Source organism: Scyliorhinus torazame, chromosome 21 (assembly GCF_047496885.1).
Source record: "Scyliorhinus torazame isolate Kashiwa2021f chromosome 21, sScyTor2.1, whole genome shotgun sequence".
Classification (NCBI taxonomy): Eukaryota; Metazoa; Chordata; class Chondrichthyes; order Carcharhiniformes; family Scyliorhinidae; genus Scyliorhinus; species Scyliorhinus torazame.
Window position 1 is genome coordinate 46,633,849 of NC_092727.1, and position 16,149 is coordinate 46,649,997.

Below are 16,149 nucleotides of genomic sequence, written 5' to 3' on the forward strand. Positions count from 1 at the left end.
AAAAAAAAAGTTCTAGCTCCTGGGCGAGTATACTACTGACCTCCTGACTCTGCATGGCGACCCGCCCTAACCAACAAACACCTACCCCATATGAATAGACCCCAAACCCTCTGACTATTTCACCCGGATCCTATCCCTACCTCTAACACCCCACAACCTACCCTACTCCCTCGCCTACTAAACATACACTTAATCACTCTCCGTAGCTTATCAAGATAGGCTTTGGACAATTAAACCCATCATTATAAGGTAGCTCATGCCATAAAAAGGGGCTTGCTTGGCTTCCTCCAACACTCTTGCATTACAACGGATGGACTCCACCCTCCACATTTCTGAGGAGGCCCAGTTCAGAAGTCCAGATGAGAAATGCAGAGCTCCGATGCTAGGTGTGAGGAGGAGTGCCAATCCAACAACCATTGCCTCCTCAGAAGATTTGGCCCCATTCATATATCATACAAAATGAGAAAAGCAGATGTCAAGAGACTGCCTCCTACACTGCAATAAAAATCCAAATACCTCACACCAAAGTTTTTCTGACGTTTTACTGGGTCTGTTAGTGGAAATTTTGTAACACCTTCCACAATCAATTCAACATGGTGCAAGCTACTAGACAGCATACAAGTGACCCAATAGAGGTATTAATGGATTTTTGCTTCCCTTTCATCCACCGTCCTAATGGAAGCAAGATATATTCTATCCACTTAATAAAGGTCAAATTGATGACGAGAGTGACCAAGAATATCTGTGGGTTGTCAGCCCATGATTTTGTTTAATTCACTCCAAAGTGTAGAGGTCTTACCTGTTTCTTACTCTCTTCCTGATCAACACCAGGCCGAAGGATAAGTGCTGCCTTATAGTCAGTACTGAACCCTACGCAGGGACCTGTGGGATAGGGCTCACGATAAAGTCGACCACAGGGCTGAAATAACAATTTATATGCAAAAATGATAATATCAAAGTCTACAGTGAGAAATTCAATGAATAACAAGTCACAAGAGGTCAGAAAGTCATGCAAATTTTATACAATATTAAACATTTACTTGGATATACATCTTTTATTCTATTTGCTCAAAAATGTTTTTTATTCAAAAATTGCCTTTTTTTAAAGAATCAAATTCCCATTTGGCTTAATTACTTAATTCAAATTATTGGACAATTTTAAATATTTTAGTACAGCAGATGTCCTATTGTTGATATATTGGCCAAGATTTTTAGACTTCAATCACGTTGTGACAGAATTAGTTCTAAAAAGGTTGCATGAACTAATTCAAGACAAATCATTGACATTTTTTAAAAACACCAAAACTGTCAAATATTTTTGCTTCAGATTAAATATGCAGCAGTGAATAAATTATAGCGAGCATACAAAGAATTAATCAATACCCATTTATAGAAACCTTGTCCTGGGTTCAGAATTCAGCAGGCAGGAAAAAATAGGAAATGGTTTGATATGTTGCAATGCTAGATTTTGCCTAGTAGGTTGCTTCTATAATTAAAATAAAGACAGTTTCCATCCACCATACTTTAAAAAAAAAAGTTTTTGATGAAGCAGTCATTCATTTTGATCATACACACTAAGTATATTACTTAGGAAAGGTAGACAAAACGGAAAGGGAGGTGGAGTAACCTTTTAATAAGTTGGGGGAAAGGATCATAGCCCAGATCAGCTTATAGAATTAAGAACGTCGTTGCAAAATTAAAAAAAGGGCAGAAAAACATTTGTGGGAGTAGTTCATAGGAACTCGAACCGTAATCATGCTGTTGGGCAGTCTAAATTCAGGAAATCAGAGGAACCTGTAACAAGAGTAATGCAAGAATCATGGGAAACCTTAAATCTTCAAATTGGCAAGTAGTTTGGAGGACAAGTTCATAGAATGCATTCCAGGTTGTTTTCTAGAACATTATGTTGAAGAACCACCAGAGAATAGACAATTTTAGATCTCATATTGTGCAATGAGGTGTTAATTAGTAAAATAATCCTCATGGGAGTCATAATATCATGGATTCCATGTTAAGTTTAAGAGTGATGATAAGTCCAAAATTAGAGTCTGAATCTTAAACAATACCAATTTTAGAGCTACGAATTGGCTGAGGTAGATTGGGAAATCAGGTTGAAAGATATGATGGTAGACATAGAATTCCGACAGTGCAGAAGGAGGCCATTTGGCCCATCAAATCTGCACCAACCCTCTGAAAGAGCCCCCTACCTAGGCCCAGTCCCCTGACCTATCCCCGTGACACCAGCTAACCTGTACATCTTTGGATCCTAAAGGGCAATTTAGCATGGCCAATCCACCTAACCTGCACACCTTTGGATTGTGGGAGGAAACCGGAGCACTTGGAGGAAACCCATGCAGACATGAGAAGAAAGTCCAAACTCCACACAGATAGTCACCCAAGGTTGGAACTGAACCCAGGTCCTTGGTGCTGAGGGCTTGAGGTGGGGGGTCAGTTTTGTTACCTATTGCTGAGGTTTGGCTTTTGTATTTTTCTATAGATGAAAAATGCCTTCAATAAAAATATTTCTCGGAATAAAAGGAAAAGTGCTTCTAGCCATGACTAGATATCATAGAATTTACCGGTCCCCGAAAGAGCACCCAACCTGAGCCCACACCTCCACCCTATCTCCGTAACCCAGCGACCCCAACTAACTTTTGTGGACACTACGGGGCAATTTAGCGTGACCACTCCACCTAACCTGCACATTTTTGGATTATGGGAGGAAACCAGAGCACCCGGAGGAAACACACGCAGACACGGGGAGAACATAGACTTTGCATAAACAGTGATCCAAGCGGGAATCGAACCCGGGTCCCTGATGCTGTGAAGCAACAGTGCTAACCGCTGTGCGACCATGCTAATGACTAACTCGAGATGGTAAGCATAGTATTAGATGGAAAAAGATTACAATGTTGTCACTCAACAGTAAGGACACGAAGGGGCAATTTAACATGGTCAATCCATCTAACCTGCACATCACTTGGACTGGAAATTAGAGCTGCAGGAGGAAATTCACGCAAACGCGGAATGTGCAAATTCTACAGTCACCCAAGGTTGGAAGTGAATCTGGGTTCCTGGCACTTTGAGGCAGCAGGTCTAACCACTGTGTCACCGTGCTGCCCGACTCAGTTTCATACTAGGAATGAAAGTGAAAACTGCAAGTTATTTTAATTTAGTATTTTGCACCTATTAAAAGATTACATTAAATCTCACATATAGGTAGGTTCTGCATCGTTGCTTGCTACAACACAATTTAGAATAACCTGGAAACCCAAGACTAACCCTTTCATGTTGGAACTCAGGCTGGAGAGCAACAGATTTCCCACCCATCAATTTCTGCAACTGTTCCTGCAACTCTGCAGGCAGGTCATGCTGGCCTTCCAAACAGGTGAAATCTTGTATGATGTTCAGCTGCTCCTCTCTTTGGGATACCAGGTTCTGTAAAAGGAGAAAGTGCCCTGAATGATAGACTAGAAGATCACCCCATTATCTGGTTAACCCTCTCGCAAGATTCTTACCACCATGTCATGAATAAAGAAACATGGATGCAGCAATTGAATCAGTGCAGTAAACCATCATTCCAAATTACAGCAGTGTAATAGATAAGAAAACATCTTTAGCCGTAATTCCTCAAATCACTGTTTGAACCATAGAATTTTAACATGGCCTATAATTACGTGAGAAAGCTATATGTTGCGCTTCCCTTTAGTGAACAGTTTGTAGAATAGGATGAGAAAAGTCCCAGTTCAGAGTGTTATAATGAATCAGACAACATGACAGAAGCTCACAAAATTAAGTCATGAAAGAAGAGGCCAACAATAAGAGAACACAAAATATATCATGCCTTTCTTTTAAAGTGCATATGCAATCGGTACTGTTGAAGACCTCGTTAACTTATTTTTAGTTTACCATGAACAGCGAAGTCCAAGAATTCAGAAAATTAAAGTTCACTTTTTTCTCTCTAAGGCATTAATACTAAACCTCATTTTACTGAACGGTGACTAGTTACTTTGTAGATAAAGCTGTCATACTTCCACCGAGATTTTAATCACAAGTATTCCATTCACATTGTGATTATTTCTAGATCTATATGTATTACAACCTTCAGCCTCCCTCAACCAGAAATAAATCAAAACAGAAAATGCTGGAAATACTCAGTGTAATAGCCCCCACGAGGATGACCCGAATGATCTCTCCATGGGGCTCATGGATTAGGAGATCTCTCGCTGAGGGGTGGAGGCTTAAAAGAGGGCTCGTTAAATTGGACCCAAAAAAGCTAACCAGGATGGGAACCGGCATTTACGGATGGTCCTGGCTGGGACTGGATGTACTGCCTGCCGCTTTGCAGCCTTGCATGTCTTTAACAACATAAACCTTCGACCTACTCAGGACTCCTGTGATTACAGTACTGCCGACGAGGAAAAATGGAACCACAGGCAATGATTCTGAAAATCCAGATTACAGTAGAATTTCGCTACAAGGGAGCAAAGTCAGAACAAATTTGAAAATGGCGCTCTCAGAAGGCTCGATGTTAGCACAGAGGACTGAGCCAAGTAGGCTGAGCGAACGTTACTTCTTTTGGGCGAACACCATTACAGGAGACGACCGCTTAAAGTAATACTCCTGATCGCCTGTAGGTCCCTTACCTTTAGCGCCATCAAAGCCTGACCTACCCTGCAGCTCCATATTCAAAGACCTTTGACAAGCTGGTAGAACTTGTAGCAGAGCATTATGGCCACAAACCGATGATTGTACAATGGTACAGGTTCAACACAGCCAGGCGAACCCCAGGGAAACTTACGGAATTCTTGATGGGTCTACGCAAGTTGGTCGAGCATTCCGACTATTATCCAAAGATGCTGAAGACTGCCTCATGTATGGCATAAGCAGCATGGCAACCCAACGTAAGGTGCTGGCTAAACCTTCCTTGGACCTGAAAAAGGATATAGAGATATCCCTCTCACGTGAAAATGCGGAGAAGGGAGTGCAGGAACTCCATGGCTCTCTAGATATGGAGGTGCCCCCATTCCGGCGAGCAACAACCCCCAAAGGGTAGAGCCTGGGGGACCCAGCCACCGCCTGAGCAGCAGTGGGCATACCCTTTGGCCGAGGCCTCTATAGCCCAGCGAGACATCTCCCTTGAGCCCCAGGAGGAAGACTCACAGTTTGGGCAGTATGGTAGCACAGTGGCTTCACAGCTCCAGGGTCCCAGGTTCGATTCCCAGATTGGGTCACTGTCTGTGTGCGGAGTCTGCACGTTCTCCCAGTGTGTGCGTGGGTTTCCTCTGGGTGCTCCGGTTTCCTCCCAGTCCAAAAATGTGCAGGGTAGGTGGATTGGCCATAATAAGTTGCCCTTAGTGTCCAAAAAGGTTAGGTCGGGTTACTGGGACAGGGTGGAGGCATGGGCTTAAGTAGGGTGCTCTTTCCAAGGGCCAGTGCAGACTCGATGGGCCGAATGGTCTCGTTCTGCACTAAATTCTATGATTCTATGGTGCTCTACCTGTGGTTGGAGGAACTGTGGGCACCAGAAACGCCAACAAGTGGTCAAGGCACACGCCCACCCAGAGCCAGGACTTTAACCCAGCACAACCAGAGGAGGACGAGTGCATGCAGCTAAACTGCATTGCTGCATGAAGGTTAGCCCCCATCAAACTCACCGTCCAGGTCAATGGCCACCTGCTAGAAATGGAAAATGACACAGGATGCTGGCTCGGTTATAGGGCAGCAAACTACTACACAGGGATCCAACACCTGAACCTAAAGGAAACAAAGGCACAACATACATAGGAGAATTGTTGGCCATCCTGGGCATGACAATGACTCCAGTTGCTTATAGGCAACAATCCGTTTGTTTGCCATTGATAGTAGTGTGAGTACCTGGTCCCAGTCTATTGGGCCGCGACTGGTTGCAGTGGCTCCACCTAGAACTGGCAGCAGATTTTAAAAATGGACACTGGGGGATTGTATGAGGTCCTGGGGAAATACCCGTACATTTTCTCGGACGGCTTGGGGAAAATAAAGGGAACTGTGGCCAAATTCTTGTGTCGACCCAGAAGTTCTACCAAAGTATTTTAGGGCCCTCCCAGTTCTCTATACCCTATTGTTTTGTTTAAAAAATATATATTTTTATTCAAATTTCTTTAACATATTTTCAACAAACCCCCCCCACCCTTACTGAAATAAGAAAAAACAAAGAACACATAACTAAACATCTTATAGCTATGTCACGTATTCCCCCAATAAACGATAATAAACAGTAGTAAACACCAAGTATCCCCCCACCCGCCCCCCTGGGTTGCTGCTGCTGCTGACCACCTCCTAACACTCCGCTAGAAAGTCTAGGGACGGTTGCCACCGCCTGAAGAAACCTTGCACAGATCCTCTTAAGGCAAATTTTACCCTCTCCAATTTAATGAACCCTGCCATGTCGCTGATCCAGGCTTCCACGCTTGGGGGCCTCGCATCCTTCCACTGTAGCAGAATCCTCCGCCGGGCTACCAGGGACGCAAAGGCCAGAATACCGGCCTCTTTCGCCTCCTGCACTCCTAGCTCGTCCGATACCCCAAATAGTGCGAGCCCCCAACTCGGTTTAATCCGGGTGTTTACCACCTTAGACACCGTCCTCGCAACGCCCCTCCAGAACCCATCCAGCTTGGCTCCCCGAACACCTCACACACCTGTCCTCCACTCCAAAAAACCGACTCAGCCATGCCCCCGTCATGTGCGCCCTGTGCAGAACCTTAAATTGTACCAGGCTAAGCCTGGCGCAAGAGGAAGAATTTAACCTACCCAGGGCGTCCGCCCACGTACCCTCGTCTATCTCCTCCTCCCATTTACCTTTCAGTTCCCCCACTGAGGCCTCCTCCTCCTCCTGCATCTCCTGGTAGATCGGCGAGACTTTGCCTTCTCCAACCCACACCCCCGAGAGCACCCTATCCTGGATCCTGTGTGCTGGTAGTAGCGGAAATTCCCTCACCTGCCGTCTTACAAACGCCCTTACCTGCATGTACCTGAAGGCATTTCCAGGGGGGAGCCCAAACTTTTCCTCCAGCATCCCAAGGCTCGCAAACGTCCCATCTACAAACAGGTCCCCCATCCTTCTAATACCTGCCCCGTGCCAGCTCAGGAACCCTCCAACCATTCTCCCCGGGACAAACCGATGGTTCTCTCGGATCGGGGACCACACCGAAGCCCCTGCCTCCTCCCTGTGGCGTCTCCACTGCCCCCAAATTTTGAGGGTCGCCGCCACCACTGGACTCATGGTGTACCTTGTCTGCGGGAGCAGCAGCGATGCCGTCACCAGCGCTCTCAGGCTCGTGCCCACACAGGACACCATCTCCAGCCTCTTCCACGCCACCCCCTCCCCCTCCATTACCCACTTGCGTATCATTGCCACATTGGCAGCCCAGTAGTATCCACACAGATTAGGTAAAGCTAGCCCTCCTCTGTCCCTGCTCCATTCCAGAAACACCCTTCTTACCCTCGGGGTCTTTTTCGCCCATACAAACCTATGATGCTCCTGGTGACCCGCTTAAAAAAGGCCTTGGGGATCAGGATGGGGAGGCACTGGAATATAAAAAGGAACCTCGGGAGCACCGTCATCTTCACCGACTGTATCCTACCCGCCAGGCAGAGTGGCAGCATAACCCACCTTTTAAACTTCTCCTCCATCTGCTCCACCAGCCTCGTCAAGTTGAGCTTGTGTAGGGCCCCCCAGCTCTTGGCCACCTGGATCCCTAGGTACCGAAAACTCCTTTCCGCCCTCTTCAGTGGAAGTCGTCTATCCCCTTACCTGATTCCCTGGGTGTATCATGAATAGCTCACTCTTCCCCACGTTGAGCTTATACCCGGAAAAGTGTCCAAACTCCATGAGGATCCGCATCACCTCCAGCATCCCCCCCCCCCCCCCCCCCTCCAACTGGGTCAGCCACCTACAGTAACAGGTCGTCTGCACACAGTGATACCCGGTGTCGTCGTCCCCCCCCCCCGCGCACCAGCCCCCTCCAGTTCCTGGACTCCCTCAAAGCCATCGCCAAAGGTTCAATTGCCAACGCAAATAGCAGGTGGGATAGGGGGCTCCCCTGCCTCGTCCCCCAGTACATCCGACCGTATTCCGATCTCCTCCGATTTGTGGCCACACTCGCCACCAGGGCTTCGTACAGTAACCTAACCCAACTGACGAACCCTCCCCGAACCTCCTCAACACTTCCCACAAGTACCCCCACTCCACCCTATCGAAGGCCTTCTCCACATCCATAGCCGCCACTATCTCCACTTCCCCCTCCACTGCAGGCATCATGATTACATTTAGGAGCCTCCGCACATTGGTGTTTAGCTGCCTTCCCTTCACGAAACCCGTCTGGTTCTATACCCTATTGTTGAAGGTGGATGACGAGCTGTCGGCTGGAAAGCCTGGGGATTATTCGTCCTGTGCCGTTTGCAGAGTGGGCAGCGCCTGTACCCCGGTGCTGATGCCGGATAAAATGATTCGTCTGTGCAGCAATTACAAATTAATGGTGAACAAGGTTTCTCGGTTGGAAGGCTACCTGATGCTGCACATGGAGGATCTCTATGTGAAATTGGCTGGGGGACCGTCCACAAATTAATCATGAGCCACACATACCTCCAGTTGGAGCTGGACGCGGCGTCCAGGAGATGTGTGACCAATACCCACAGGTGTCTTTATGAATATACCAGACTTCCATTCGCGATATCGTCCCAGTTTTCCAGAGGGTTATGGAAAGCAACCCCCGACGGTTTCCAAGGGTGGCAGTTACTTGGGCGATGACCTGATCATCAGAGCCACCGAAAAGGAACGCAAAGATGATTCAGAGGAAGTCTCCCCCAGTTCTCTTGAGGCAAGCATCCGCCTAAAAAGGGGCAAGTGTGCTTTTCATGCATAAGAGGTCACATACCTTGAGTGCCAGTGACAAGGATGGCTTGCACCCGATGAAGGAGCAGGTACAAGCAGGCCCCGCACCTGAGAATACAATCGAATTATGGTCGTTCCTCAGAGTTGTAAATTATTATGGCAAATTCATCCCTATCTTGACACCCACACTGGAACCACTACGCGCACTCCTTAAAAAAAACATCAGGACTGGCCATGGAGAGCACCACAAGAAGAGGTGTTTGTAAAGGTAAAGTTACAGCTGTCGTCCTCCACGCTGCAAAGCACTACAACCCTTTCTGACCACTCCTGGTCACATGTGATGCCTCCCCATATTGTATCGGGGTGGTGTTGTCCCACCAGATGGATGAGGTGAGAGGCCAATAGCTTGTGCATCAAGGACTTTGGCCGATGCAGAGTGTAGATATAATTAGATCAAAAAGGAAGGGCTGGCTGTAATCTTTGCAGTCAAAATGTTCCACCAATCCACACTTTACAATCATAACAGACCACAAACTGTTGCTTGGCCTGCTTAAGGAGGACAAGGCAATCTCACCGATAGCATCCATCTGGCCAGGATACAGTAATGGACACTATTATTGGCAGCATATGAGTATGTGTTCGAGCATCGCCTGTACACACAAATCACGCACACCGATGCCTTGAGCCAACTCCCACTGCCGACATGTCGCTGAATTGTATGGACAAATTGCCGGTCACAGCTTCGCGGATTCGTGAGTGGACATAAAAGGACCAGATCTTAGCAATGTTATGCCACATTGTTCTGCACAGGAGACAACAGGGAGCTGTCTGAGGAGCTGTGGATTTTCGCAACTAAGCAAAAAGAACTGAGTGTGGAGGATGCCGTCTCCTGTGGGGAGCCAGTGGAGAGCCAAGGCAGGAAAATCATATTGCAGGACTGATGCAATGAACACACGGGAGTGTCCAAAATGAAGATGCTCACCAGAAGATTTGTGTGGTGGCTGGGATTTGATGGCGTCAGAGAGGTTTGCGCCGCCTGGGGGACTGGTGGGTGCGCGGGACCTGGACGTGGGACTGGCCCAGAGTGGGTGATGGCTAGTTGACGGGGGAGGGGGGGGGGGGCAGCAGCCCCCCAATCCGGCTGATCACGTGGAACGCGAGAGGCCTAAATGGGCCGATTAAAAGGGCCCGAGTGTTCACGCACTTAAAAGGACTGAAGGCAGACGTGGCCATGCTTCAGGAGACGCATCTGAAGGTGGCAGATCAGGTTAGGTTAAGGAAAGGATGGGTGGGACAGGTGTTCCACTCAGGGCTGGACGCAAAGAATAGAGGGGTGGCTATATTGGTGGGGAAACGGGTGTCGTTCGAGGCTAGGAATATAGTAGTGGACAACAATGGCAGATATGTGATGGCGAGTGGCAGACTGCAGGGAATGGAGGTCGTGCTGGTAAATGTATATGCCCCGAACTGGGACGATGCGGGATTTATGAAGCGGATGCTGGGACGTATCCCGGACATGGAGGTAGGAAACTTGGTAATGGGGGGGGGGGATTTCAATACCGTGCTGGACCCAGGGTCAGATAGATCTAGATCCAGGACCGGAAGAAGGCCGGCAGCGGCCAAGGTGCTTAGGGGGTTTATGAACCAAATGGGGGGAGTGGATCCGTGGAGATTTGCTTGGCCGCTGGCCAAAGAGTTCTCCTTTTCCTCCCATGTCCATAAGGTATATTCCCGGATAGATTTCTTTGTTTTGGGTAGGTCACTGATTTCGAGGGTGGAAGGAACAGAGTACTCGACCATAGCTGTTTCAGACCATGCCCCGCACTGGGTGGATCTGGAACTAGGAGAGGAGAGGGAACAGCACCCACTCTGGCGACTGGATGTGGGATTATTGGCGGATGAGGGAGTCTGTGGAAGGGTGCGGGGATGTATCGAAAGGTACCTGGAGGCCAATGATGATGGGGAGGTTCAAGTGGGGGTAGTATGGGAAGCACTGAAGGCGGTGGTCAAGGGAGAGTTGATCTCCATCAGGGCTTACAAGGGGAAAACAGAGGCCAAAGAGAGGGAGAGAGAGATTTTGAGTGTGGATAAAAGATATGCGGAGGCCCCGGATGAAGGACTATATAGGGAGAGGCGAAGACTCCAGACGGAGTTTGACCTGCTGACCACAGGGAAGGCAGAGGCAAAGTGGAGGAAGGCACAGGGGATGAGATAAGAGTATGGGGAAAAGGCGAGTCGGCTGCTGGCCCACCAGCTTCGTAAGAGGACAGCGGCGAGGGAAATAGGGGGAGTTAGGGATGAAACGGGAACTACGGTGCAGAGTGTAGGGAAGGTACATGAGGTGTTTTAAGACCTTTTATGAGAGGTTATATAGGTCCCAACCCCCGGAGGGAAATGAGGGGATGCAGCAGTTTCTGGACCAACTAAGGTTCCCGAAGGTGGAGGAGCAGGAGGTGGCAGGCCTGGGGGCGCCAATTGGGGTGGACGAGGTGACTAAAGGGCTGGGGAACATGCAGGCAGGAAGGCCCCGGGACCAGACGGGTTCCCGGTGGAATTTTTAAGGAAATATGTGGACTTGCTGGCCCCGCTGCTGGCAAGAACCTTTAACGAGGCCAGAGAAGGGGGGACTCTACCCCTGACAATGTCGGCGGCGACGATATCACTAATCCTGAAGCGAGATAAAGATCCGCTGCAATGCGGGTCTTATAGACCTATCTCGCTCCTGAATGTGGACGCCAAGTTGCCGGCAAAAGTGCTGACAATGAGGATAGAGGATTGTGTCCCGGGGGTGGTGCACGAAGATCAGACAGGGTTTGTAAAGGGGAGACAATTGAATGTCAACGTGCGGCGGCTATTGGGGGTGATAATGATGCCCCCAGCTGAGGAGGAGGCAGAGATAGTGGCCGCAATAGATGCAGAGAAGGCATTTGATAGGGTAGAGTGGAGTACTTATGGGAGGTGCTGAGGAGGTTTGGTTTTGGGGCGGGGTTTGTCAGCTCGGTTAAACTCCTCTATGGGGCCCCAGTGGCAAGTGTAGTCACAAATCGGCAAAGATCGGAGTATTTTCGGTTACATAGGGGATCAAGGCAGGGGTGCCATCTGTCCCCATTACTTTTCGCGTTAGCAATTGAACCACTGGCCATAGCGCTGTGAGACTCTAAGAAATGGAGGGGGGTGGTTAGAGGGAGAGAGGAACACCGAGTGTCACTCTACGCAGATGACCTACTGCTGTATGTGGCGGATCCAGTGGGGGGGATGACAGAGGTTATGCAGATACTGAGGGAGTTTGGAGACTTTTCGGGATATAGGCTTAACATGGGAAAGAGTGAGCTTTTCGTAATACACCCTGGGGACCAGAGTAGAGGGATAGATGGCCTGCCACTAAGGAGGGCGGAAAGAAACTTCCGATATTTGGGGATTCAGATAGCCAGGAGCTGGGGAACTTTACACAAACTCAATCTGACTCGGCTGGTGGAGCAGATGGAAGAGGATTTCAAAAGGTGGGATATGCTGCTGCTGTCACTGGCGGGCAGAGTGCAGGCGATTAAGATGATGGTCCTCCCGAGGTTTCTATTTGTGTTTCAATGTCTCCCCATCTTGATCACTAAGGCCTTTTTTAAGAAAATAGATAGGAGCATTGAGCTTCGTGTGGGCAGGGAAGGCCCCGAGGGTAAGGAGGGGGTTCCTGCAACGTAGCAGGGACAGAGGGGGACTGGCGTTGCCGAATTTAGGCGACTATTACTGGGCCGCCAATGTGGCGATGATCCGCAAGTGAATGATAGAGGGAGAGGGGGAGGCGTGGAAGAGGCTTGAGATGGCGTCCTGTAAAGGAACGAGCTTAAAAGCGCTGGTGACGGCACCGCTACCGCTCTCCCCGAAAAGGTTTACCACAAACCCAGTGGTGGCGGCAACATTAAGTATCTGGGGGCAATGGAGGCGACAGAAGGGTGTGTTGGGAGCCTCGGTGTGGTCCCCGATCAGGAACAACCATAGGTTTGCCCCAGGAAGGTTGGACGGAGGGTTCCAGAGCTGGCACCGGGCAGGAATTAGGAGTGGGAGACTTATTTATAGATGGGACGTTTGCGAGCTTGGGAGCGCTAGAGGAAAAGTATGAGCTGCCTCCGGGGAATATCTTTAGGTATATGCAGGTGAGGGCGTTCACGAGACAACAGGTGAGGGAATTTCCGCTGCTCCCGACACAGGGGATCCAGGATAGAGTGCTTTCGGGGGTGTGGGTCGGGGAGGGCAAAGTGTCCGAAATATACCGGGAGATGAGAGAAGAGGGGGATGAGCTGGTAGAAGAGCTGAAAGGAAAATGGGAGGAAGAGCTCGGGGAGGAGATTGAGGAGGGTTTGTGGGCTGATGCCCTAAGTAGGGTAAATTCCTCTTCCTCGTGTGCCAGGCTTAGCCTGATCCAATTTAAGGTGCTACATAGAGCACACTTAACGGGAGCGAGGTTGAGTAGGTTCTTCGAAGTGGAGGATAGGTGCGGGAGGTGCGGGGGAAGCCCGGCGAACCACACACATGTTTTGGTCGTGTCCAGCACTGGAGGAGTATTGGAGTGGAGTGGCAAGAGTGATCTCGAAGGTGGTGAAGGTCCGGTCCAGGTCAAGCCAGACTGGGGGTTAGCTATATTTGGGGTAGCGGATGAGCCAGGAGTGCAGGAGGCGAAAGAGGCCGATATTCTGGCCTTTGCGTCCCTGATAGCCCGTCGAAGGATCTTACTCATGTGGAAGGAAGCAAAACCCCCCGGCGTGGAGGCCTGGATAAACGATATGGCAGGGTTCATAAAACTGGAACGGATGAAGTTTGCGCTGAGAGGATCGGCTCAGGGGTTCTCCAGGCGGTGGCAACCGTTCCTTGACTATCTAGCGGAACTTTAGGGGAAAATAGATATCCAGCAGCAGCAGCCCAGAGAGGGGGGGGGGGGGGGGGGGGAAAGGCAACTTGTTTTTGTTCTAGTTGGGGGGGGGGGGGGGGGGGGGGGAGCACCATTTCTTGTTACTTTGTTAGTTCACTACTTTATTTAAACAGTGTTATCTATTAGTTATTGTGTTACCATTTTTGTTGATTTGTAAGGGGGAAAAATTGTGTTTGAAAACTTTAATAAAATATATATTTTTTTTAAAAAGAGAGGTTGGCGCAGCAGTGCACCACATGTCAGAAGCATCAAAAGCTCCGACTAGCAGTGTCTCTTCACCCCTGGAACTGGCCAGGCAGCCCCTGGGTACGATGACCAGCCGATTTCGCCAGACCTTTTCAAGGATTGATGTTCCTACTACCTGTTGACGCACACTCAAAGTAGTTGGATGGATACCTGATGCCGCCCACTACTTCGAGAGCTACCATTGAGAAGTTGCACTATTCGTTTAGTATCCATGGCATCTCAGAGGTACTCGTTTTTGATAACGGCACCCCTTTTACCAGCAAGCAATTCTCACACTTCATGAAGTTGAACGTTGTAAAACACATTCGAACCGCCCCTCTTCAAATGGTTTGACTGAGTGGGCAGTGCAGACCTTTAAGAGAGGTATAAAGAAACAAGCGAAGGGTCCATGGAGACAAAATTGATGCTGTTCCTGTTTAGCTATCGGACCAAACCAAATGTAACGGCCGGGTTGGTGCCGACGGTATTGCTGATGGGCCAAAGACGGAGGACCCGCCTGAGCCTGACATTTCCTAATATTGCCAGGGAGTTGGAGAAAAAAACCCCAGGATTTCCAGAAGCAATGCCAAAGCCAATGAAAGCAGAACAATGGGTTCCAGCCAAGGAACATGGTATATGACCGCATTTTGGAGATGGTGCCCAATGGGTACCAGGGACTGTAGTGGAGAAGACTGGACCGATCTCTTCTCTAGCAAAAAACAAGGAATGGACGGTATGAAAGCACGTGGACTACCATAAAGAAAAGACCCGTACCGGGATCGGCCCCGCCAGATGAGTCAGCTTCTCACCTTGTCTGCCCGTGATCCAGACGGAAGATTCAGAATCAGAATCAGACAGAGACAGAAGTGTCCATAGTCTCGGACCAGTTTAAGCAGGGAGAGGCCGCCGACAGCACCCCCCAGGCGATTGGCATGGAAACGATGCTCCCTAGCACGTTACACCTCCCCCGACCCAGTCCCCCGCAGCTACTAGATGCGCAACTGTAGGTGAAGCTATGAAGAAGACCTTTTCCACCCTCTGACAGAGGGACTTGCGGCCTTCAGGGTGGGGGAGGAAGAACGATATAATGGCCCCCATGGGGATGACCTGAATGACCTCCCTGCGGGGCTCCTTAAACAGGACCAAACCAATAAAAGGGCGGCACGGAGGGACAGTGGTAAGCACTGTTGCGTCACAGCTCCAGGGACCTGTGTACGATTCCGACCTTGGGTGACTGTGAGGAGCTTGCATATTCTCCCCTTGTCTGTGTGGGTTTCCTCCAGGCTCTGGTTTCCTCCCACAGTCCAAAGACATGCAAGTTAGGCAGATTGGCCATGCTAAATTGCCCCTTTGTGTCCAAAGATTAGGTGGGGTTAAGGGGATAGTGTGGAGGAATGGGCCTTGGTAGGGTACTCTATCAGAGGGTCAGTGCAGATTTGATGGGCTGAATAGCCTCCTTCTGCACTACAGAGAGTCTATGATTCAAAAACTGGCCAGGATGGCAAAATGTCATCTTCAGACGGTCCCAGCTGGGACTGGATGTACTGCCTGCCAGTTTGTGGCCTTCCATGTCTTTTACTAAACAAACCTTTAAGTTTGAACCTTCTTGGGACTCCTGTGACTATAATACTCAGCATTGCTGCTTGCTACAACAAATTTAGAACAATAATCTGGAGACCCAATTAATCTGGAGATCCAATTCTAACCTTTCCATGTTGTAGCTCAGGCTGGAAAGAAACATACTTCCCACCATTCAGTGGCTGTTCCTGCAACTCTTCAGACAAGTCGTGCTGGCCTTCCAAATGCATGATATCTTCTGTGACGTTCTGTTGTGGCTCTCTTCGAGAGACTGGGTTCTGGAAAAAGAGAAAGTGCCCTGAATGGTACAACCAAGGAGGTAACCATGTTTTCTTTGAAACTCCTTCAGGATTTTAACAGCATAATATGAGTGTTGATGTTTCAGATCACCGGTTTATCATCAGAATCTGTTTCTCTCACCATAGATGATGCCTGTTCTGCTGAGTATCTCCAGCATTTTCCATTTTTATTTCAGATTTCCAGCATTTGCACAATTTTACGTAAGCATTGATGGAAAAGATCTCAATCTCTCTGGAGTCAGGGTGGGGAATTC

General features: G+C 49.0%; 1 protein-coding gene across 5 annotated transcripts in view; it reads right to left on the bottom strand.

The window, feature by feature from the left end:
• ccdc15 (coiled-coil domain containing 15) overlaps positions 1 to 16,149 on the bottom strand; it is a 72,715-nt gene that overhangs the window by 16,361 nt on the left and 40,205 nt on the right. For 4 of the 5 annotated variants that reach the window (XM_072486755.1, XM_072486751.1, XM_072486753.1 and 1 more), the window contains 3 exons: positions 15,725 to 15,874; positions 3,283 to 3,438; positions 800 to 919 (listed from right to left, as the gene is read on the bottom strand). In XM_072486755.1, coding sequence (XP_072342856.1) covers positions 800 to 919; positions 3,283 to 3,438; positions 15,725 to 15,874 — 426 coding nt within the window. The remainder of the gene's footprint in view (positions 1 to 799; positions 920 to 3,282; positions 3,439 to 15,724; positions 15,875 to 16,149) is intronic. The other variant, XM_072486752.1, reaches the window with a different exon arrangement.